This window comes from Bos mutus, chromosome 22, assembly GCF_027580195.1.
Source record: "Bos mutus isolate GX-2022 chromosome 22, NWIPB_WYAK_1.1, whole genome shotgun sequence".
In the NCBI taxonomy this organism is placed as follows: domain Eukaryota; kingdom Metazoa; phylum Chordata; class Mammalia; order Artiodactyla; family Bovidae; genus Bos; species Bos mutus.
The window spans coordinates 60,654,313-60,676,908 of NC_091638.1; the positions used below are offsets into that span (position 1 = coordinate 60,654,313).

At 61.5% G+C, this 22,596-nt stretch overlaps 1 protein-coding gene across 11 annotated transcripts in view; it reads right to left on the bottom strand.

Moving 5' to 3' along the window:
- SLC41A3 (solute carrier family 41 member 3) overlaps window positions 1–20,993 on the bottom strand; it is a 23,473-nt gene extending 2,480 nt beyond the window's left edge. The window contains exons 1-10 of one of the 11 annotated variants that reach the window (XM_070360069.1): window positions 18,522–18,635; window positions 15,783–15,874; window positions 15,622–15,665; window positions 5,934–6,041; window positions 5,110–5,181; window positions 3,057–3,201; window positions 2,485–2,631; window positions 2,136–2,280; window positions 1,615–1,694; window positions 403–537 (exon numbers count right to left, since the gene is read on the bottom strand). In XM_070360069.1, coding sequence (XP_070216170.1) covers window positions 403–537; window positions 1,615–1,694; window positions 2,136–2,280; window positions 2,485–2,631; window positions 3,057–3,201; window positions 5,110–5,181; window positions 5,934–6,041; window positions 15,622–15,665; window positions 15,783–15,834 — 928 coding nt within the window. In that variant the 5' untranslated portion in view covers window positions 15,835–15,874; window positions 18,522–18,635. The other 10 variants (XM_070360067.1, XM_070360068.1, XM_070360066.1 and 7 more) reach the window with 10 other exon arrangements.
- Window positions 20,994–22,596: the final 1,603 nt, after the last annotated feature.

Below are 22,596 nucleotides of genomic sequence, written 5' to 3' on the forward strand. Positions count from 1 at the left end.
AAAAACTTACAAAGGGAAAAGATAGGTGTTACTATCGGCAGATGGCGTAAAAACTCAGGAAAATGCGCTGAAAACTAAGAGCTACACATGTTTCCCCCCAAAGCTCTGTGCTGTGCCCTGACCCCCAGGGGTGGAGTCACAGGTGACGAGGTTACGGGGTGACCCCCCAAGGGCAACCCCCACCCCGGGGAGTGCTGGTCCCTGCAGAGGCGTTGGGAGCACGTCTGCGCACGGGTGGCTGGTCAGACAGGGGGGGGCAGACGGCCCACCTAGGGGCCTGGACAGCATGCCTGGGGCGCAGGGGCCTCCCCTGCGCTGGGGGTCGGGCCTGGTGACACAGACTCCAGTGATGCCATCCTTGAAAGAGATGACCACGTGGTCCCTGGAAGGCCCCGGACGCACCTGAGCTGCAGAACGTGGAGCAGGGGCTGGGCCAGCACTTCTTCATCCAGAGAGGCAGCACCCCGGGCGTGCCCCACAGGTGCAGGTGCGTGGAGATCCGGCTGGTCTGAATGGCCACCAGGTTGCCACCAACACCTGCAAGGCAGCCCGGTTTCCCCTCCTTGACGTCTGTCTCGGAGCTTGTCCCTTAAGTTCAGCTTCTCCAGGAAGCCAATCCAGCACTTGATTTCCTCTCTTTGCCTCACACCTGACCACATGCCTCATCTGGCTGCAGACTAGGCGGCCAGGACCTCGCGAGGGAGGCATCCAGGCAGCAGCAGGGTCCCCTTGACAGGGCGCCTCTGAGCGAAGGGGGCATGACCAGCAGCCTCGGGGTTCAGTGGCTGATGGCCAGGTGCAGGGGTGGGGATGGAGGGAGGGAGGGGTGGTCTCAGGGAGCTGCTGGAGGAAGGATCCAGACCGCGGGCACGTCTGAGGTAACATCAGGGCCAGAAGGAGAGGAGACGGGGCGGGGCGGGGCAGGGTGCACGCTGCTGAACTGAGTTTGAGGGGCTCCTGGCATTGCCGGAAGCTGAGCGTGCCGGGGCCAGAGGCCACTGGGCTCCTGCGGGCGCAGGTCGGGGTTGGCCCCCAGCCACGGTCCCTCCCCTGTTTTATCGCACCAGCCCTGGAGGACCCCTCCCCGGGCCTCCCAGGGTGGAGGCCCACTGCCTGGGCTGCTCCGGAGGACTCCGAGGACGGCTGGGGCAAAGGCGCCTGCAGATGGAGCCCATGTGCACTGGCTGCGCCCTTCACTGCTCCCCACTGCCCAGCTGTCTCCCGGTGGGGCCTGGTGCTTGGCCCCCTGCAGATGCTGAGCGGGGCCTTGGGGGCCTCCAGGATGTGAGCCGGTACATCGCAGCCTCACTGCGCAAGGAGAAGACAGGAACCTGGGCTTTTAATTGTAAATGTCTGAAAATGTTTCAGTGCCATCAGTGAATCTAAAAGGGAAGCCAGGTGGGGCCACAGATGCCAGCAGGTGGGTCTGGGTGATGGCCAGCAGGCATGGACTCAGCCCTGGCCCTGGTGCTCCGAGGGCAGCAGTGCCCCAGGGGAGCCCCTGAGGACCGCAGCCTGGCCTCCCAGCTGTGTTCAGGGCCGAACCCAAAGCCCCGTGGTCACCGTTCTCCCAGCCCCTGGCCGCCAAGCCCCAGTGATGGCCACAGTACCTACCACACATGATGGGAGCAAAGACTGCCATGCCTCTGAACTGCGGCTGGGACAGGGTCTTGTTCAAGATGAGCCCCCCGAGGCTGCGGGCAGACGGCAGACGGTTAGCGGCACGGGCGCCCCCCACCCTCAGCACACAGGCCGCCCCGTCATCCCCAACCCGGCCTCTCCCGCACCCTCTGAACCCCCGTGTGCATTTCCACCTGCGTCCCGAGTCCCGCCTGTCCAGGACGCCCAAGGAAGATATCACCCCCTAAGAACACCCCGGACCCACCCCAGGCCCCCGAGCGGGCCTGGATGTGCTGACTCCCCAGAGACGCTGCCAGGGCCTGGCCTGCGACCCCGCGACCTCCGCTCCCCTCCCCGCGAATCAGCCAGGAACGCACGTCAGAGAGGAGCGGGGCGCCCGGGGCGCGGACCCCTCCGCCCTGAGGGGCCCACCAGCGGCCATGCAAGGGGACGGCGCCCACAGAGCCGCGGTCTTGGGGCCCGGCCCGGGGCAACGGACAGAGAGGAAGGCGCACCTGCTGACGAGCATCGCCAGGACGATGGGGAACCAGCCGAACTTGAGAATCCTCACGACGGGCGGGTTCTGCTTGGCGATGAGGACGCAGGCGGGGGTGAGCGCCGCGAAGCCGACGCAGACCAGCGGCGTCAGGTACTGGCTGTCTGCGGGGGAGCGGGGCGGAGCTGGGGTGGGCCCCGCCCCGGCCCGCGGGCGGCTCACGGCTCTGCCCCCACCTCCCCGGAGCCTGGGGGCTGCAGCCTGCACTCTGCCCCCACTCCTGACCGCGGCCAGCGCTGACCTCGGCACTTCGGGTGCCTGCTCCCACCACCCACTCAGCCGGCCGGGACTTCAGGCCTCGGGCGCACCTCTGTGTCTGTAGAAGAAGCTGCTGACCACAGCCAGCAGGGAGAGTGTGATGAGGTCGCCCAGGCTGGCCGCGATGGGCGTGGCGATGTTGTCCGGGTTGACCCCCAACTTCCGCGCGCCGACCACGATGCAGACCATCACCGTCCCTGCGGGCGGGGGCGGTGAGCGGGTGGAGGCCGCCCGGACCTCACTACGCCCACCCAGCCGTTCCTCCGCAGGGTCAGGCCCTCCGGGCTGCGACTCTGCCTTGTAGCTCCTGCGCTTGACAGCGGAGCAGCCCCAACACGGACATCCCTGAAGCGTCAGGCAGGTGGTTCCGGGGCTCCAAACCCCTGGGGACCTTGGGCCTCGGGGAAGACCCGAACGCAGGTCCTGGGAGGTGCCACGGCCTCGAGGGAGGGGTCTTGAGCCCGCAGCCACAGTCCCCGCCCCTCCCTCCAGGGGCCGCCTGCACTGCGCCCCGCCCCAGACCCCAGACCCCGCCCAGGCCCAAGATGTGCGGGTCCAGGTCACGGTGGGCGTGAAGACCGAGATGCACCCCATCCCCTGCAGGACCCCGAGGGCCACTCACCCAGGGCGCAGGCCGCCAGGGAGGCGGTGAGGACGCTGCTGGCGCACAGCACCTGGGCCTCCACCACATCCAGCCCCTGGCCCGAGGCCAGGCCCAGCAGCAGGGCGGCCACAGCCGCCAGGAGCCCCACCACGGCAGCCTGCACCTAAGGGCGGGGACCAGGCTGAGGCAGGCCCTTCCCTCGCCCGGGAGTGGCGACCAGCACCCACCTCAGCCCAATGCCCGGCCCTCCGCCCCGACCTTCCCCAGCGTCCCGTGTTTATCCTGGGTCAGCTCCCCTCTCGAAGGTCTGACCTCCAGAAGCACCCCCATCCCCTGGGGCCCCAGGACATGCCCTGGCTCGTACACAGAATTCCAGCCAGCATTCCAGGATGGCACCCGACAGCTCGTTTTACAGTCAAGTGTCACCAAAACGAGTATGTGTGCCAGGACAGCTGTGAGTTTTGAGAAAGAAGATGGAGTGGCATCTCATTTTGGCATTTTCATTATGAGTATGTGTGTTAAAGCTACAGGAACGAAACCTGGGTGGCTTGGCAGAAAACAGACCAACAGGTTGGCAGGACAGAGCAGGGTCTGGGGAATGACTCGTGAGTACATGACCGTTCACTGTGATAAAGGCGCATTCCCATCAGGATGGAGTAAACAGGGTAAGAGAAACCACACATTTGCTTGGGGAAAGGAAACGATTCTGACTTTCGTCATTCACACACATGTACCTGAACAGGAAAACCTAAGCCGAGACATGAAAACATGGAATAGTACGTTTCAGCTTTTGGATTAGGGAAGGCCTCCTCCTTCCTACAACATGCCAAACCTATAAAGAAAACTACAGATAAAATGTATGTGAAGTGCCAAGTATGACTTGTGTGACAAGAGACGGCACCAAAGAAGGACCGGGACAGACTGGGAGAAACCACGTCCCTCACGGAACTGGCGAAAGGCTCCCACCAGGGACTTCCCGCTGGCCGAGGGGTGCACGCCGTGCTCCTGATGCGCGGGCCAGGGAGCTAGAGCCATGTCATGCCACAACGAACAGCTTGTGCAGCCCAGTAATTGTTTTAAAAAAGATCCGCATCCAGAACTCGTTGAGACGTCTCATTGAGATGCAACCATGAGTCCGTCTCACAAGTCAAAACCAACCATCACGATAAAAGGGGGATCTGATAGGGTGATGCTCAAGCGATAGGACAGGTGACTCATGGAAAGGAAACGCGCGAGGCTAAGAAACAACGATCGGATCCCCTCTGTGATCCTCCCGGGAAACGTCTAGAGCTGCAGACGGTTCTCACCCTGTAAACTTGCGGGAGTTCTCTTCAGAGCACCCAGTGCAGAGAAGCCTGGAAGTGCAGGCCGCCTCCCGCCCCGCCGCCCAGGGTGATGGGTGCGTGCAGCCGGGCCTGGCCGGGTGGGTCTGCACGGGCCCCGCAGAGCCGGTCCCCAGCGGCTGCACGTCTGTCTGCCAGTGACGTTCCAGGCCGTACCATTGTCAAAATGCCAGTTGTCAAGAATTTTAAATGTGATTCTATACTTTTCTGATAGGATATGCTGAAGTTATCCAAAAAGCTTAATTATGCAGTGTACAGCATCCTTTATGCTTTGATGTTAAGCTTTTTAGAAAAACAGGAGGCAGGACTGCATCCACGCTGTGCTGGGACCGCGTGCCCACCTAGGGCCTGCCTGGAGCAGGAGCAGATGGGATGCTGGTTACGGAGGATTCAGGAGGAAACAGGAAAGCAGAGCCAGTGAGCGTCACTGAGGCAACTGCGACCTAGGCCCTGAGCCGGGGACCCAGGCTGAGCCCCAGCCATGGAGCTCCCCGTGCATGGGGCAGGCAGCCTGTGGGTAGGGGGCGGCCTCGCCTGCGGGCCCGCGGTCCTGCTCCAGGTTCCGCGTGTGGCCACAGGCTGCCCCAGCCAGAGGAACTGGACACAGATGCATCCTGTCCAGAGGCACAAAAGCCCGCCCCGGCCAGAGACTTCGACCCCTCCGTGAGGAAGATGCACGGGTTTGCAGTGACGAGCGTGGAGTGTTCAGGGGCCAAGGGGAGGCTCACCTGCACGAGGGCCAGGTTGCTGCTCACCACCCGGTACTGCTCCCGGGGGTCATCGATCTGCCCGGTGTTGGCCTGGATGGGGAGAGGAGCCTACCTGAGTCCCCTGGGCGCGGCCGAAGGGGTGCCCCCTCCCTGGAGGCCCCGGCAGGTCAGCAGGGGCCCCCTCATTGCCGCCAGAGCAGATGGTCCTGCTGGCTGTCAGAGGGCAACTCGGGCAGAGGGGTGGGGACACGGGCCCCTGGAGACCAGGAGCCTTTTGCCCCGACCTGGGCCAAGTGTCCTGCTCAGGAGATGTACCCAAGCCCCTCTTCTCTTGTGATAAAAAATTCAGGTCAGAGACGTGCTCCCTCCTTGAGAAGCCATCGCCGCTCCCAACGTCATGGCCTCTGCGGGCCAAATTCAAGACAAGAAAAGGTTCAAAGAAACTGCATCTCTTGGTTCCTGTGTACTGAGCTCAGTTACTGAACGCTGACTTCTCACTCGTCTGTTCTTCCCAGTAAACACTCCAGGTTGAGAAAGGATTGACCTTAACCGTCTTTCTCCTTCCTCGGATCCTTTCAGGGTTTTATTTTCAAATAAATTGAGGCTTTAGAGTTCCAGAGTTCGTGAGAGCCCCCCAAACCCCCATCGCCCGGCCTCCCCTGACTCACGGCTCATGGGCCGCAGGTCAGCCCCCAGCTTCGTGACTGCGTGTCTGCACCGCCCAGCTTCCCACCTCCCTCCCGACCCCAGACGTGGGCGTGGCCGCCGAGCGACCTCCATGACCACCCCCGACCCCACTGGGTGTTCAGAGCCTGGCCCCTCGGGCAGGCAGGGTCGCTTACCGCGGTGGAGAGCCTCGAGGCTAGCGTCATCTCCAGGTTGCCCTTCAGACCCACCAGGGGCGGCACCAAGGTCAGCAGGTCCTTCATCTCCGTGAACACCGGCCAGTGCTGCGGGGCCGGGCCGGGCTCAGTCCAGGCTCGCGGAGCGCGCGTCCCTGCCCCGGGCCCACCCCGGGGCACCCCCTCTCCCCACGTGGCTCCCGGGCCTCAGACTGTGCTCCGCGGCCCCGCTGCGGGCTGCTGGTCCTCCTGCGGGACTTTTACTGCATTTTTCTGGAAGGTGCTCCATCTACTGAAGGCTTATTTCACATAGACTGTCGCTTCAGCACCGGGGAGTCACCCGCTCGAGACCTGAGTCCCTGCTGTGACGGCAGTGCCCTTGCTTCTCAGCCCGCCCCTCGCTGTGTCTATGCCCTGGGGACAGAGTTTAGCCCTGCGTTCCTGCTCTGTAACCACCGTCTGACGGATGTCCGCTCTCAGCCTAACTGGGCTCGGCCTGCGTGTCACCACCCCCTTCCCGACCTTCTACAAGTTTACAATCGAAGGGACTTGTTTCCTCCCCCAGGCAGGAAAGCTGCGAAGTCTAATAACTACCTCTCTTCCTTGAGACGGGCGCAGGCGTCTCAGCCCCCCGTGAAAGTCCCCACCTCCGCCCGCCCTGCGGGGACTTGCCCTGTCCACCTGGGGCCACAGCGCCCCCAGGCCGTGACCTTCCACCCCGACCCCCCTCCTGCTGGGGATCTCAGTCCTCCCAAGCCCACCCCCTACCCCACAGGGGGAGCAAGAGCTGAGCTGTCGGCTGCGACCCATCCTCCCCTCAGGGGTCACCCGGACCGGGAGGTGGACGCGGCCAAGGAGGGTCGGGAAGTGGGGTATAGACACGTCTGGGCAGGTGACCTCCGGGGGCTGTGCAGGGACAAAGCCAGCGACGCCAGGCGCCGGCAGGATGGAAGGCCAGGGCCCCGGGTGCCTGGGTCCAGGGGAGGGGCCGGCTCGGAGCTGCCTGGCCTGCAGACCCCCAGGGGGACCCTGGAAGCTCGGGGGTCTGCTGTCCAACCCCAGGGCACCTGCCCCGTGGCCTGACACCTGCCCCGGCCGTAGACATCCCCTGGGCCCCCAGTCCCCCTGGGCTCCACGCCTCCAGCCCCTAGCCGCCCTGTGGCCTTCAGCCGCACGTCCGGGTCACATGGGCCCGAAAACTGGCAGGACGAGTCATTCAGCCCTGACGCCGCCTCCCTGCGGTTCCAGTCCTGTGCACACACGCTCACGTCCCATGGACACACGCAGGAACAGGCAGGCGGGCGGGGAACCCGGGCTATCTCTCAACTCAGCTGGCTCGCCAAACTGGGTGCTCCTTGCAGTCGCCTCCCTCCCGTGCTGGTGCCCGTGAAGCAACATGTGTGTGTTTTAGAACAAAGAGCCGGGACGGAGTCAAGAAGGCTTCGCCCTCAGCGTCTGTATCCTGGCGCCCTGGCCCGCTCCCCTCTGTCCACACGCAGGGTCCCTCACCTGGAGTGTCCGCTGCTGCTCACGCCCCCCAGAAACACCACCCTGAGGCCCAGCAACGCGCCCGCCAAGTCTCCCACCCGCCGCCTCCCTCCCCGCCTCCCCGCTGCCCTGTGTCTGCAGGGCGCCCAGCAGCCAGGACACAGACGCCAGGACGGTGGGGAGGCCTCCGTCTGCTCGGGGCTCAACCAGATACGCTGGAGGAACCGACCACAAGTGGCCTCGTCCACCTGCCCAGCACGTGGCTCACCCGGATCTGAGAAGGGCAGACACTGTCCTTGGGGTTCCCGGTGCCCATGTGCACAGTAAGCCCCAGGGAGGTCTGGGAGGGGCCACAGGATCGGCAGCAAGGGGCCCACAGGGGTGTGGCCAGGGCTTAACCTCGTTTCGTGGGGAGAAACGCCGACTCCCCACTTGGGTGGAAACAGTCTTGGGACGATACTAGCTGACACTCCAGCCCCTCACAGGCCTCAGTCCCCAGACCCCCAAACGGGCTCCTGGCCCCAGATGGCGCGGGTGACCCTGGCCCCGGCCCATCACATGGCCACCTGGGGGCCGTCCACAGGGCCGGCTGTCAGGCCTGAGGCCGGGCGTGCGTGGCTCCAGGCAGCACAGCCTGCACATCCCAGGGCTGAGCCAGGCACACCCCCCACCACGCGGGCTTCCCCCTGGGAGCCCCAAGGCTGCAGCCGGGGGAGGGGATGAGCAGGGAGTGCGGAGCGAGGGAGCCCTCACACACCGCGTCTGCCAAGCGGGAAGAGGGCAGAGGTTGTGATCTCCAGGGCCGCTGGCCCTCCTGAGGGCTTGTGCTCTGGGCCTCCTCCTGGACGGGACCCCAGAGAGTCGGGAGGGCTGTCCTGCCATCCAGCCGGGCTCTTCCAGCGTCCACAGGAGGGTGACCTGGGAGGGTGACCTGGGGGGCAGCTCCAGGGAAAAGCAGGTGGTGGGGACCCAGCTCCAGCTGGCAGCAGTTGAGCAAGGGCACCATCCAGTGGGCACCGTGCACTGGGCTGGGCGGTGGGGATGTCCCGAGAGCCTCGCTCAGAGCCGGGGCCCCCAGGGGGGACGTCAGATGCCCCTCCAGCCCAGGGAGATGGGATGCCACCTGATGTCCCCTTGGGTGACTGGGTGTCAACCCCAGTCGCGTCTGTGCACACAATGCAGTGTCATGCACACGCCACCCCCCCAAGGTGAGAGGTGACCCCCCCACCCTGCATCCCCACCCTACATCCTCACGGACATGCCCAGTGTCTCCATGACACACTCTCCCTGCCTCTGTGACCCAAAGGGGGCTCCTGGAGCTGACCCGGAGCGCACAGACCCCCAAGCCTCCCAGCAAACACTCCTGATGGAGACCCCAGCTCCACATGCCCTGTCCCACCTGGACCGCTGCCATGCTCAGCACCCCGCCCCCCTGCCCCGAGAGGCCCCCGGCACCCTCGGGCCACCAGGCCAGCCTCATGACCCTGCCCAGCTCACAGGCGGAGAGGCTGAGGCAGGGACGCCTGATCCCCCTCGAGAGGAGACAGAGGCAGGATTTGAGCCCCCAGGCCCCGCATCCAAGCAGTTCCAGCTTCCAGGCTGGGCGTCCCTGCAGGCCGACCGTGCAAGGGCGTCAGGAGCTCTGGACGTCAGGTGCCCGCATCCCCAGGAGGACCCGCCTGCCCGCCCCCAAGCCCGGTCCCCCTGCCCGGCCCTGGGCCTGTCCTGCGGGGTCTGACGCCTGGCGCCCCTCGTACGCACCTGCACGCGGTTCATGAGCAGCCCGGCTGCCACCACACCCAGGCCGGACAGCAGCACCGGCACCAGGACCTGGCCCACGATGCTGGCAGCGGGCTCAGGGGGCGCCCCCCGGGGCCAGCGGGCAAGCTCGCAGCGCACGCCTCTCAGCCTCCCGCCCTGGAAGCGGAGCTCCAGGCTCAGCCGGGTGACCGCCATGGCCAGGCCAGGACAGCCTCCCCACCCGGGGCGCCCACACCAGGCTGTGTCTCCCAAGGGGTCCACGCGGGCGGAGCTGCCAGCCTCGGGGGTGGTCCTTACCACCCCTCGGCCAAACCCGGAGTGAACGAGTGGGGAACAAAGGCGGCAACTGAGCCTGGGCCGCTCCTGCCGTGCACCTCCGCGGGCCAGGCTCTCCCCGCTGCAGGGGCCGCCGTGTCCACGGCAGCCTCCCCGAGCTGGCCGCCCACGCAGACACTCCCTGTCCCCCCGGAGCGACCTTGATGGCGGCCAGCTGCCCGGCCCACGCTGGCCGGGGCTGCACCAGGGAGCTGGGCCACGTGAGGCCAGCCTGGCTGAGAGCGTACGGGACCCGCCCCCCAGGCAGCTCCGAGCCCCTGAGACCTGTCACCCCTCAAGATCCAGAGGCCGCATCCCACGGCCACTCAACCCCCGTGTCCGGGGCTTAAGGCCACAGTGAGGCAGCACTCACAGAAGGAACGTGGCCCTGCTCTCCCGAGGGATGCAGACCCGGAAGGGGCTTCCAGGGCCCAGGCTCGTCCTGACATGGTCAGACCAGCCCCGACCCCGACCCCGACCCTGAGGGCAAGGGGGTCCTGACATGCAGAGAATGAGGGTCTGCCGTGCCTCCCACAGGGGCCGGGGCAGCGTCCAGGCCTGGAGGCAGGCTCAGCAGGGTCAAGGCCACAGGGCACAGAGCCTGGACCTGCCCACGGCAGGCCTGATGTTGGCCAGAGGGGTCCCCGGGGCCAGCCAGGCCCACGCCACGGAAAGGGGAGTGGAATCGTGACCGCAACGAGGACAGAACGCCGTGCACCGCGACTCGCAGGGTGAACGGTCCGCCGTGACCCCGGCGACGCCTCGCACCCTTCACATGCACACAGGCCACAGCCCGTCCATTACCAGACCCTCAAGACGTCCCCGGGACGCCCGCCAAGAAAGCACGGCCTCCAAAGGCCCTGAGATGGCTTGGCCCACAGCCACCCCCAGGGAGCAGCCCAGGGGGACCAACCCTCATCCAAGGTTGGTGCCCCCCGACCCCGGTGACCGCCTCTGAGATGAGGGTCAGCGTGTCCACATGGGCAGGGGGTTGAGAGTGCGGCACGTTTCTAAGGACAGCGGGGCAGGGGCTGAGTGTGAGGCCACTGTGTTCAAGACAGACCCCTCTCGGCGGGCTCTGTCTGGACACTGGCCGCCCCAGTCCCCAGGCCGGCAGCTGGACCGGGCCCCCCGCAGCCACTAGTGACCACTTCTGGCCCTAGCACCTCCTGTGATGTCTTTCTAGTTCTGACCATGGTCCAGCGTCATAATCCACCTGTAATCCTGCACCGTGGGCCTCTGAGCCACTCCCATCAGGACAGAAGATGAGGAAAAAGAGCTGTTTGCGTGTTTCTTACAGGAAGAGGCCCCCAAGGGAGCACATTATACATCGTTACAACAACGCTTCTCATTTTTGTTCAAAAAATAATGAGAAATGAACACACACACACAAGCAGTTAACAGTTCAGAAGGCTATACACCAAGATGCTAAAAGTGGGTGTGCCTTTGGGGGTGGGACCCTGAGTGACCTTATTTCATAACTTCCTGCGCATCTACCGTGGCTGCTGGCTTCTAGGAACCATCACACACACTCCACTAAACACAAATGAAAGGAGCCCTTGTGTGCGGGGAGCTATTCCTTTCCCGGGCGGCCTGGGAACAAGACGTGTCCTAACCCAGGAAACCAGGAATGTAATTCCAGCAGGAGCTCAGCTGGACTCCGGGTGGTGCTGGGCAGCAGGAGGAATCTGGGTGACCTTGAAGGGTCCTGCCCTCCTTGGGCCTCAGACTGCCGCCCCAGCCCCCCAGGAGGGTCTCAGTCCCCTCTGTTCAGAACCTCCCAGAAACGGGAGCCCAGCCCCCAAGGGCCCAGAGCCATCGTGTCAGAACCACCCCGCCCCCGACTCACCAGCGAGGGCGATCGTCTCGGGGTCCTCAGTGGGGACCGCCTTTTCCCAGGAGCACAGCCTCCCCACAGCCTCCCGTCCTCAAGGTCACCTTGAGCCCGGACTGGTTCTGAGCAAACTGGTCACTCTTAAAGGCCTGAATGCCCCCAGTCCGTGCGGACCCAGTGGTCAAGGCGGTCATGTTTTCAGTAACAAACAGGAAGGTGGTCTTCATTTCTGCTTCCGCCGTGGCCAGCCTGGCCCACCTGTGAACTCGCGGGACCGAAGCCTCCAGCATGCCGGCGGCCTACTCCCTCATCCGAGGCCTCTCCCCCGGCCCCCTGCCCAAGGCCACCCAGCCGCCCCCACAAGGCTGCCGCCACCCAGCTCCGCCCCCTTGTTCCCCCGGAGCCCAGGGGCCCCGCCCGGACCCCGACCAGCCCGTGGCATCAGACGGGCCAGTCACCCCTCGGGGGAGCCGGGCACATATGCCTACAAGCCTGCCCCCCAGGCAGCTCAGACTCCTGAGCTCAGCTCTCACAGGCAGGACCCTCCCAGGCCTGGGGAGTGTGGCTGAGAAACAAAGACCTCCTCTGCCCAGGGTGGGGGGGCGGCCACCCCCGGGACGCCCTGACCCTGACCCAGCTGCTTTCCGCTGACTGACGAGATCCCGACATGGTGAAGGCCCTGGGACGGCCCCGGGACGGAGGCCAGCTGCGTGGCCACCCTCCCTCTGAGAGCTTGGTGTGGCCTGTTCTTAGTCCTGGACAAAAACAGACAGCCTCACCGTGGACGATGACAACCCTGCAGCTGGCATTCCATCCAAGGGCCCACACCCAGCACCCGGGACTGGGGAGACGCTGACCCCCCAGACGGCAACCCCTAAGTGTGCCTGCTGCTGGAGGTGCGGTGTCCACGCTCTGCCCAGTGCCCAGCTCAACAGCCTCTCGGGGTCTTGCCCTTCATTTCTCAAGGTCAGCCCGCATCTCCCGGGGGGCCTGCCACCACCTCTGGCGTCACCACCAGCCAGCGATGGGAAGATGCCGGTCCTCGGACGTGTCGTCAGCTGGAGGTGACGCCACTGTCCGCCCACGCAGTTGCCCTGCCCTGGAAACCGCATTCTGGGAGACGCCAAGTTTCCTTCTGACCCTGCCCACATGAGCTCGGGTTTCCTGGGACCTGCCGCGGCTGAGACTGCCCTGAAACAGCGGCGGGAGTCAGGTGCTCGCGGCGATCCAGGGCCTGGAGTCTACCCACGAGGTGGCAGAGAAGGCACAGTAATGGGAAGCCTGGGGAGGTCTGTAGCAACCCAGTTGGGCGCCTGAGACGGGCCAGAGGAACACGACAGGGGTGTCAAAGTCTCTCTGTGGAGCTATGGTTCTGGGGTAGGTTCTTACACATGAGCACGGCACTACAACCCGGGTGGTCTGAGACCTGCGGCTCCAAGTACAACTTATAAACTGGCGTGTGTGCAAGGGATTTACATCTGTGTGTGTGAACATACAGATGTGCATCCACGCGTGTACAAATACACATATGTACGTGATCTGCACACCTGCGCGTGTACCTGCTCGATGATATTATATTGGTATGAACACGTGATGAAATAGGCTTTTTGAAAATCTGGGATAGAGAATAAGACTGCAGGGCAGGCGAAGAGGCTGGCGGCAGGGCGTGGGGAGGAGGGATTTTGCAGGGGAGGCCTTGGGGGGCGCTTCGGGGCGTGGACGCCCCCTGGTGCTGACTCACCACCGGTGTGAGAAGCATGTGGGGCTGGAGGGCACCAGGTCATGGAAGGAAGGAGAGGGCAGAGGGTCTGGGGCTGAGTCAGCCGGGGGCAGAGACTCTGGCATCACAGAAGCCCTGGTGAGGCCTGACGAGTTCCACGAGGAGTCTGAGGGGCAGCTGGCTGCCATGGGGACCTGGACAGGGCCCGGAAGGGCCACTGAGACCCCTGTGGTGGGGACAGCAGGTAGTGGAGGGAAGCGGGGGGCACGCAGGATGGACAGTGGGGACTGTGGCCCCGGAGAAGGCAGTGACCAATCACTGTGGCCACGAGGGGACATGGGTCCAGCATCAAGAAGGGTTGCCAAGGTTTCAAGAGCAAACAGGGGTCTGAATCTTTATGTGGCACCTCCTGATTTTTAAGTGTTGGTTTAAAAAATGTTTGTATGTGAGAGTTGGACTATAAAGAAAGCTGAGCGCCGAAGAATTGATGCTTTTGAACTGTGGTGTTGGAGAAGACTCTTGAGAGTCCCCTGGACTGCAAGGAGATCCAACCAGTCCATCCTAAAGGAGATCAGTCCTGAATGTTCATTGGAAGGACTGATGCTGAAGCTGAAGCTCCAATACTTTGGCCACCTGATGCGAAGAGCTGACTCGTTTGAAAAGAGCCTGATGCTGGGAGGGACTGGGGGCAGGAGAAGGGGACAACAGAGGATGAGATGGCTGGATGGCATCACTGACTCAAAGGGCATGAGTTTGAGTAAAGTCTGGGAGTTGGTGATGGACAGGGAGGCCTGAAGTGGTGCGGTTCATGGGGTCGCAAAGAGTCGGACAAGACTGAGCGACTGAACTGAACTAAAAAAGTTTAAAGCACCAGCCTCACCGGCTAAGTCGCAGACTAGGACTCAAACCCCGCCTGGATCCAAATCAGTGAAAGGCAGGTCAGGTTCCCTGGGCAGGGACCTGCCACAAACAGGAGGCAGGGCCAGCCCGCCCCATCTGGCCACGCAGGCCCGGGTTCCCTGGGCAGGACCTGCCACAAACAGGAGGCAGCGGCCAGCCCGCCCCATCTGGCCACGCAGGCCCGGGTTCCCTGGGCAGGGACTCTGCCACAAACAGGAGGCAGCGGCCAGCCTGCCCCATCTGGCCACGCAGGCCCGGGTTCCCTGGGCAGGGACCCTGCCACAAACAGGAGGCAGGGGCCAGCCCGCCCCATCTGGCCACCCATCCCAGATGGTCTCTGTTCTCAGCTCCTTCCAATCAGCAGAAATGACCTGGCTGCTAACGGCTTCAGGGATCCTTAGGAACCACGCCCTCCCAGGGAGAGACTGCACTGATGAAGGAACGGGGCTCTGACAGTCAGAGAACAAGAGAGGGGTGGCGCGTTGGCTACTTTGTAGTCTGGTTCCTAACTGTACGGTGGTCTGTTAGGGTATAAACTGAGGGCCCTGCCTCCCCTCAAAGACTGACCACAAGAAACGTCAGCCCTCAGGGAGTGATAATCAGAACAGGAGCGGACACTTGATGGCAGGGTCAATTCTGAGAGATTCCAGTGGGAAAAGGAGAGGGTGGGATGATTTGAGAGCAAAGCACCAAAGCACACACAGTGCTACACGTGAAACGAAACCAGCGAGAGGTGACGCACAGAGCAGGCCCCCCAAGCCGGCGCTGTGACGCCCTCCAGGATGGGGGCGAGGGAGGCAGGGGCTCAGGGTGGAGGGGACACGGGTACGTGCTGTGACGCCCTCCAGGATGGGGGCGAGGAGGCAGGGGCTCAGGGTGGAGGGGACAGTCGTGTCTCCAGGATGGGGCGAAAGGAGGCGGGGGCTCAGGGTTTGTGAGTGCTCCCAGTCGTGTCTGAGTCTTTGCGACCCCATGGCTGTAGCCCACCAGGCTCCTCTGTCCATGGGGATTTCCCAGGCAAGGCTACTGGAGTGGGTTGCCATGCCCTCCTCCAGGGGATCTTCCCAACCCAGGGATCGAATCCAGGTCTCTCACATTGCAGGCGAATTCTTTACCAGCTGAGCGACCGGGGAAGCCTGGACACATGCATACCTATGGCTGATTCACACCAATATATGGCAAAACCCATCACAACACTCTAAAGTGATCATCCTCTAATTAAATACATTAAGTTTTAAAAGAATTGGGGAGGCTGATAATGGGTTGACGAACAAGTCTCTTGTTTTTCAAGAGCATGTATACAAAGCACTGACACCAAAGGCCGCCCTCCCCTCTAAGCATAGAATCTTGCTTGAACATGAAACAGAGCTGAGAGAGAAAGAGGCGGCACTCTGACACCATTTAAGCACCTGGATCATGCCAGGCCTGAAATCCAACCCCTCAGCTATTCCAATTATATGAGCTAATGATTGTCTTTTAAAGTGTACCCTGGGTCAAAGTTCATCTCTGTCGTCCGCAACTGAAAGACTCCTGCCCAAATGATAGAGAAGTGGTGTGCAAGAGCAGAAGGCCCCGCCCCTGACCGCAAGCTGGACAGTGCGCAGCGCCTCCTCTCCAGGCGGGCACTGGACAGCGCCTCACCCCCAACACCCCCATCTGTCCCCTCGTACCTGGAAATAGTGCAGAAGGATGCCTGCTCCAGATAGCCCTAGGCCTGCAAACAGGAAGGGCAGGGTCACCTGGCTGCCGATGGACCAGGCGGTCTCCCTGCTGAGCTCGGGCCCCGGGGGCGTGGAGGCCGCCCTCTGGCTGTCGGGGCGGCTCCCTGTACCGAGGGCCTGCAGCAGCCCCAGCTCCTCCGGCCGGCGCTGGCGGGTCTCCATGGCGGCCACAGGAGCACAGCTGAGCCCTGACAGCCTCAACCTGGGGGCACAAGCGACAGACGCAAAGGTTGGAGAGAATGGGTAAGTCAACAAGCCTGTGGCTGACCAAGACAGACAGACTCAGGTCTTTAGGAGGGAACATTACTTCCAAACTTAAACATTTTTAAATAATTATGAGGGAATCGTAGGTATGCTGACAAATTAGAAAACCTAGATGAAATGCACAAATTCCTAGAAACATACAGACTAACTAAAACAAAACTTTTAATGTAGAAGACCTATAACAAAAGACTGAATTAGTCATGAAAATACTCTCATAAAGAAAATTCCAAGATCAGACGACTTCAGTGGTGAATATCAAGCACGCAGGTTGAAAAGGAAGTAGTGTAACTACCTCCATGTAGAAATGGCATGTGCTGTACATAGAAAACCCTGAGGAATACGTATACACACGCACACACACATGCACACGTATGTATACACAGATGCACACACACAACTATTATAACTGATAAACAAGCACATTAAGGTCGTAGGATACAAAATGGTTAGAAAAAAGTTGTTGTATTTCTATACACTAGCAACAAACAATCCAAAAATTCAGAAAACAGCTGCATCTGCAATAGCATCCAAAAGCATAAGCTACGTAAGAACACATTCCACAAAAGAAGTGTAAAACTTTGACCCTGGAAACTGGAAAATACTGTTGAAAGAAAATGTTATAAACCCAGCAAATGGAAACATATTCCATGTTCACAGGTCAGAAGACTTAATATTTGCTAAGAGGGCAGTATTTTTCAACTGATCTACAGATTCAGGGCAATCCCTGTTCAAATTTGGCCAGTTTTGGTGAAAATGACATGATGATCCCAGACTTCATGTGGAAACGCAAGGGACCCAGAAGCATAAACAGCCTTGGAGGAAAGTGTTCAGAGTTAGAGAACACGCACTTGAGTTCAAGACTGAACCGTGAACTACAGTGCAAAGTCCAGACGACAGTAGGGTAAGACTGGAAACAAGGTCAGTGAGACCCAACTGAGGATCCTGGAGAAAGCCACACACCTACGGTCAGCTGGTTTTCAACAAGGAGGCCCGCGCTATTCAATGTGCAAACAAAAGTCTTTTCGACAGCCCCCGGTGCTGAGACGCCACGTGCACAGGAATGAGTCTGGATCCTTACCTCAGAGCATACACAAAACTAACTCAGAGTGGGTCAGAGGCCTCAGCTAAGAGCTAAAACCGTGAAACAGAGGAGAGCATAGGTGAGAGCACAGGGCCCTTGGATGAGGCTCTGGTTCCTTAGATGTGACGTTCAAAGTGCAAGAGACCAAAGAAAACTTAAGTAGAATGGGGCTTCATCAAAATGTCAGAGTTTGATATTTCAGAGAACTCAATCAAGACAGCGAAAAGACCACTCGCAAAATGAGAGGATATTTGCCAATCATATATCTGATCAGGGTCTGGTTTCCAGAATACAAAATGAGCAGAACACAACAATAAACCCAACTTAACTCTGGCACTGAATTCCCCAAAGAAGATTACACAGCAGCCATAAGCAAGCACATTAAAAGATGCTCAGCACTAGCTGTTTGGAAAATGCAGAACAAAACTACAGGAAGATGCCACTGAGGGTGGCATTTTCAAGGGTGTTCCATGTTGATAAACAAGTCAGCACGCCGTTCCTTTTTAAGGCTGAGTAACATCCCATCGTGTGGCTGGATCACAAATTGCTCAGCCCCTCGTTCCGGCTGTTGGGGCTAATGCGGCCCTGAACATTCTCGGGCAAGTCGCTGTGTGGACAGGGGCTTTCTGTCCTCCTGAACTGGACATTTCAAAGGGAGATTTTGGGTGATTTTACGTCTCAGCATAAAGTATATATGAATCACTTACGAATTAAGGTCAAGGAGCAGAACGCCCCCAGCCTCCCCAAACCCCGAGCCCCTCTCTGAAACACCGGCTCCCCACCAGTGCCCACACCTCGGTGCCCTGCCCTTAGCTCCCCCAGCACTAACATCAGGTCTGGGACCGGATCACTCACTGGTGCTGTCCACAGCAGGGGGGCAGGGCCACTCCTGACCACTCACTGGGCGCGAGATACTGGACCCAGGAGCTGCCTTCCCACCCTGCTGGCCTCTGCTTCAGGGAGCCCTGGAACCCGGGGACCGGAATCCCAGCTCCTCCTCCCCACACACGCGTGTCCTCGGAAGAGTCACATTTCTGTGCTTCCACAGGGTGGCGAAGAGGTAAGGGAATAAGATGACCTGCATCGCAGGACACGTGGCCTGCCCGCACCCGGCACAAGCTCTCGGAGGCTCTGCGGTTTCAGGTCAGCGCTCTTTATTACGGTCTCAGGGGAGCGCCTGGGGGCCCTTAAAGGCCGGCGGCGCCAGACCCACCCGGGCGCTTTCAGATCCGCGGCGGGGGAGGGGCGCGGGTCTCAGAGCTGCCCGAACGACAGCGCCCCTCTCCCGCTGCGAGCCGGGGGATGCTCGCCTCCCCTGGCCGGGTCCCGCGGACCGAACCTGCAGCCCCCAGCCCTGCCTCTTCCGCGAGCGCGCTGCTCCACCCTCCCCGGGCCTGGACCCGCGTGCTGCCCGCTCCGTGCGCCCCGCCCCGGGCCTCAGAGTCCCCTGCTGCCCGCTCCGTGCACCCCGCCCCGGGCTCAGCTGGCGCAGCGCCGCACTCACCGGATGCCCTCGGCGGCGGCGGGAAGCTGCTCGTCAGGAGGAGCAGCGCGGCCGCCTGGGCCACCGAGAAGGCGGGACGGCGACAGTCTACCCAAGCCCGCCCAGGACCCGGAGTCCCCGCCCCCGCACCGGAGTCCCCGCCCCCGCCCCGCCCAGGACCCAGAGTCCCCGCCCCCGCACCGGAGTCCCCGCCCCCGCCCCGCCCAGGACCCAGAGTCCCCGCCCCCGCGCCGGAGTCCCCGCCCCCGCCCCGCCCAGGACCCGGAGTCCCCGCCCCTGAACCTGAGCCCCCGCCCCAATCCAGGGTTCCTCTGGTCCGGTGCCGCCCTGCCCCGCAGGCCGAGCGGACCAGGACTCGGGCGGGGGCTGGGGGAGGATCGGGCCCCGGGGCGGGAGCTGGGGAAGGGCCGGGCCGCAGAGCGCCTTCCCCATCCTCGAGCGGTGACGCCGGGTCCTCGGGACTCTGGCGCCGAGACCCGCCCAGCGCGGGGGTGGGGAGGGGCTCGGCCGGGGCGGACGCGGGGAGCCGGTCGGCCCGGGGGAGGGGCGTAAGGGCCCGCCTGTCCCCGCCGGCTCGTCCCGGAAGCGCTCGGGAGGCCTGGGCATGCGCTTCCCTGCGCCCTTTTCCCCCCTCTGAATCCCGCCCCCGCACGCATTTTTGTTTTTCCTCCAACAGTCATTTTAAAGCATCCAGCAGACATGTTACACCTGTACATCAATTCAATCCAGTCGCTCAGTCGTGTCCAACTCTGAGACCCCATGGACCGCAGCACGACGGGCCTCCCTGTCCATCACCAACTCCCGGAGTTTACCCAAATTCATGTCCAAGTCGGTGATGCCATCCAACCATCTCATCCTCTGTCGTCCCCTTCTCCTCCCGCCTTCAATCTTTCCCAGCATCACCTGTACGTACTTAAGTCTTTAGTGGATAAGGCCAGTTTTCTCAGACATCCCCATAAAACCAGCATCATATTGACAAAGTTGACAGCACCCAGCGGTTCAGTTTTCCCCGATGGACTCAGAACTGTCTTTTGACCATTGGCTTGTTCTGGCCAAGGTAGGAGGAAGGGTGAGACACGCCCTCCGCCTCAGGGGGGTCTCAGGCGCCACTCACCTGCAGGGTTTCCTGGGAGCATGCTCAGGGTGGAGCCAGAATGGGGCTACCCTCTTCAGGGAGGGGAAGGGTGCAGCCCGGCCCCAGAGTGACTCCCTCAGGGACTGGAGTTTCGGACCTGCTCGCACGGGAAGCCCACCTGCCCTTCGGTGCCGCTGCTCAACCGACCCCCGGAGCACACGGCTGCCCTACCTCCTTAAGGCTCGGCGGACCCGGGGAGTGTCAGGCGCTCGCCCTCGGCCTTCCTAGCTCCTTGGAGGCGTCTTGGCCACGTCCCTGTGCTATATTAAGGAGGATATTTTTGCCTCTCGCACTGTGAATTCCCCAGGGGACTCTGTGGGTTCATCCTCTGTTTCCCACCTCCAGAAAAGACCTGGCAATGAGAGTATCTGGGAGGTGGTCCCAGGAATCCCTGTAGGACAGTGCAGGTTGGGCAGGCAGGGGAGGCAGCCGTGGGCCCCCGGAGCTCAGCCCTGTCCTGCTGGGATGCTGGGGGCCTCAGAGTACCCCCACCCCAGGCCCCGCACAGCTCCCATCCTGCTCATCCCTAAGTGAGGGCTGGTGTTTACTGGACTGCAGTGCCCTGGACCTTCAGGCCAGGCAGGTAGGTGGCTGCCCCCTAGCAGAGAGCCCTCCTGGGAATCCCCGAAGGTCCCATGGGCCGGCTGCAGAGGTGCAGATGGCATGGTGTGTGCTTTCCGGACATCACCGCTGACCCCCAGGGCCCCTCTGTGAGCTGATAAAGAAACTCGGGAAGAGTCACTGCACTCGCCCAAGCCCACGCCTGGAGAGTCAGAGGCAGGTCGGACCGCTGTCTCCACCGCCAGCTCTGTGGACAAATTCAGGACCTAGGTGAGCAAATGCAGGACCACCCTCTGGTCACCCAGGGTCTAGCTGAGAGGTGACTGCTCCGTGGGTTATCTGGCTTTGGTATTCAATTCATATCACATGTATATATGAATCAGTAAAATTCTCAGGAATGAAATTTGTTCTCTGATGACCCTGAAAACATGTCAAGGCCCTCGCATTTCCCACCTCCACCCATGAGGAGACAGGCCTGCTCTCCAAAGCATCCCGCGGTGCTGGCTCCAAGGTGGGGGGGTCAGAGGTGGGGGGGGGTCAGAGGTGGGGGACCCCTGCCCCTGCCATAAGGCTTCCCAGGGCAGGCAGGCAGGGGGTTTTCTCCACCCTACAGGCCAATTCCCAAGCAGGAGGACTTACCTGCTAGCAGTAACAGGGACTCAGGTGTGGCTGAACTGCAGGTTCCTCCTCGAGCTGGGGTGTCAGGAGCGATGGTCCGGCTCCCAGGACCCAACCTGGGGAGCTGCGGAGGGAGCAGCTGCCGGGAAGACACCCCAGGGCCCTGGACCTGAAGGATCGAGGTGACAGAGCTGCCACTAAAAATAGTCTCACAGGTCTGGCTGACTTCGTGTTGCAGAGAGGCTGGCAAAGGAGGAGACCTGGGGTCAGTGAGAGCCTGTCCCCTGGCGCCACCCCAAAGGCAATGCCCTGGTGTGGAGGTTGGCAGGGTGTTAAAAAGATGAATGCCAAGTGGGCTTGTCCTACATCGTCAGTGTCAGCATCTGTGACAGTGTGATTTATTTGTAAGACACACACTTGATTTTCGTCTGCAGTTCCCAGCAAAGAGCTCCTTAAACCCTTGGAATTCCCTTTGGTGAGCAGGATGAAGGTGTTTTTTGTCCTGCAGATGAGGTGACTCCGGAAATCTTACCCAAGAGGAGGGGCCACCGGCTGCCAGGGGAGCCACCATGTGACCAGAGCTCAGAAGAGGGTCCCAGCCCCTGGCCTTCGGGGAGGGGAGGGGCTGGAGGTGTGATCAGTCGCCAGAGGCAAGTCAGTTATGCTCGGGAAGGAATCCTCCAGGGAAGCCCCAAAGGAGGGGCCCAGAGAGCCTCCGCAGGGGGGAGACTGCGAGAGAAGGGGGGGCCTGGGGAAGGTGTGGGAGCTTGGGATCCTCCCACCTGCCACTGTGTCTCTTCCACCTGCATGTTCCTGAGTCACACCCTTTTATTAATATAAGGAAAAAACCTCCGATCTAGCAAGTAAAGTGTTCCTGAATTCTGTGAGCTCCTCTGGCAAAGTAACTGGACCTGCAGAGAGGGTTGTGGCGGGGTGGTCGGCGAGGGTGGCAGGAGTCGCTCTGCTCTGCAGCTGGTGGGTCAGGACCACACATGCCCACCTGAGGCTGGGGGCGGGGAGAGCCTCTCAGGACCACACCCTTAACCTGAGGGAGACAGTGGCAGAACAGAGCTCCACTGAGGACCCCCAGCTGGTGTCTGAAGTGGGAGTCTCTTGGGGGCGAAGTCTCGCTGCGTCCAGGGAGATGGAGTCAGGACTGGCTTGAGCTGACCCAACTGTGTCTGAGAACCGCCGGTGTCTGGGGACGCCCTCCACACATATTGGCTGCAGAACCTCTGAGCGTGGAAGCAAGAACGCTCAAAGCATGCTGTAACGGGACTGTGCTAGGGTGGCGCCGTGACCCGGGTTTCTGAAAGTTCTGGGCTGTGCTGTATCCTGTGTAGCGACCACGCACAGATCTGCGATGGGCAGCGTGGGCCTTTTCCCTCCTGGCGGAAGTGACAGCTCAGCTCCTTGATCACAAGATGAGAGTGTTCTGATGCTGGTGATGTTTGTTTACATTTTTCTCGTCTTGCCTTAAAATGTGGATTTGCTTTCATCACCACCACCCTGTGTAAAATCATATAAGACTGAAGAAAGAATTCATAGGGCCTGGACTCCATCTTAGGCCTGTTCATGCTGATCATGCTCGGCCACCTTTCCAATGGACTCTGAACTCTGTGTTTAGTGCCTATGAAAACAACAACAGAAGGATAAGACCCCCTCCAGACAGGGGAACCTTGAAGATCGCATCTAGGTTACTCATCGCCTAAGAGAAAACATACACTAATCACCCCTTCCTCCAGACAGGCCATAATTTTT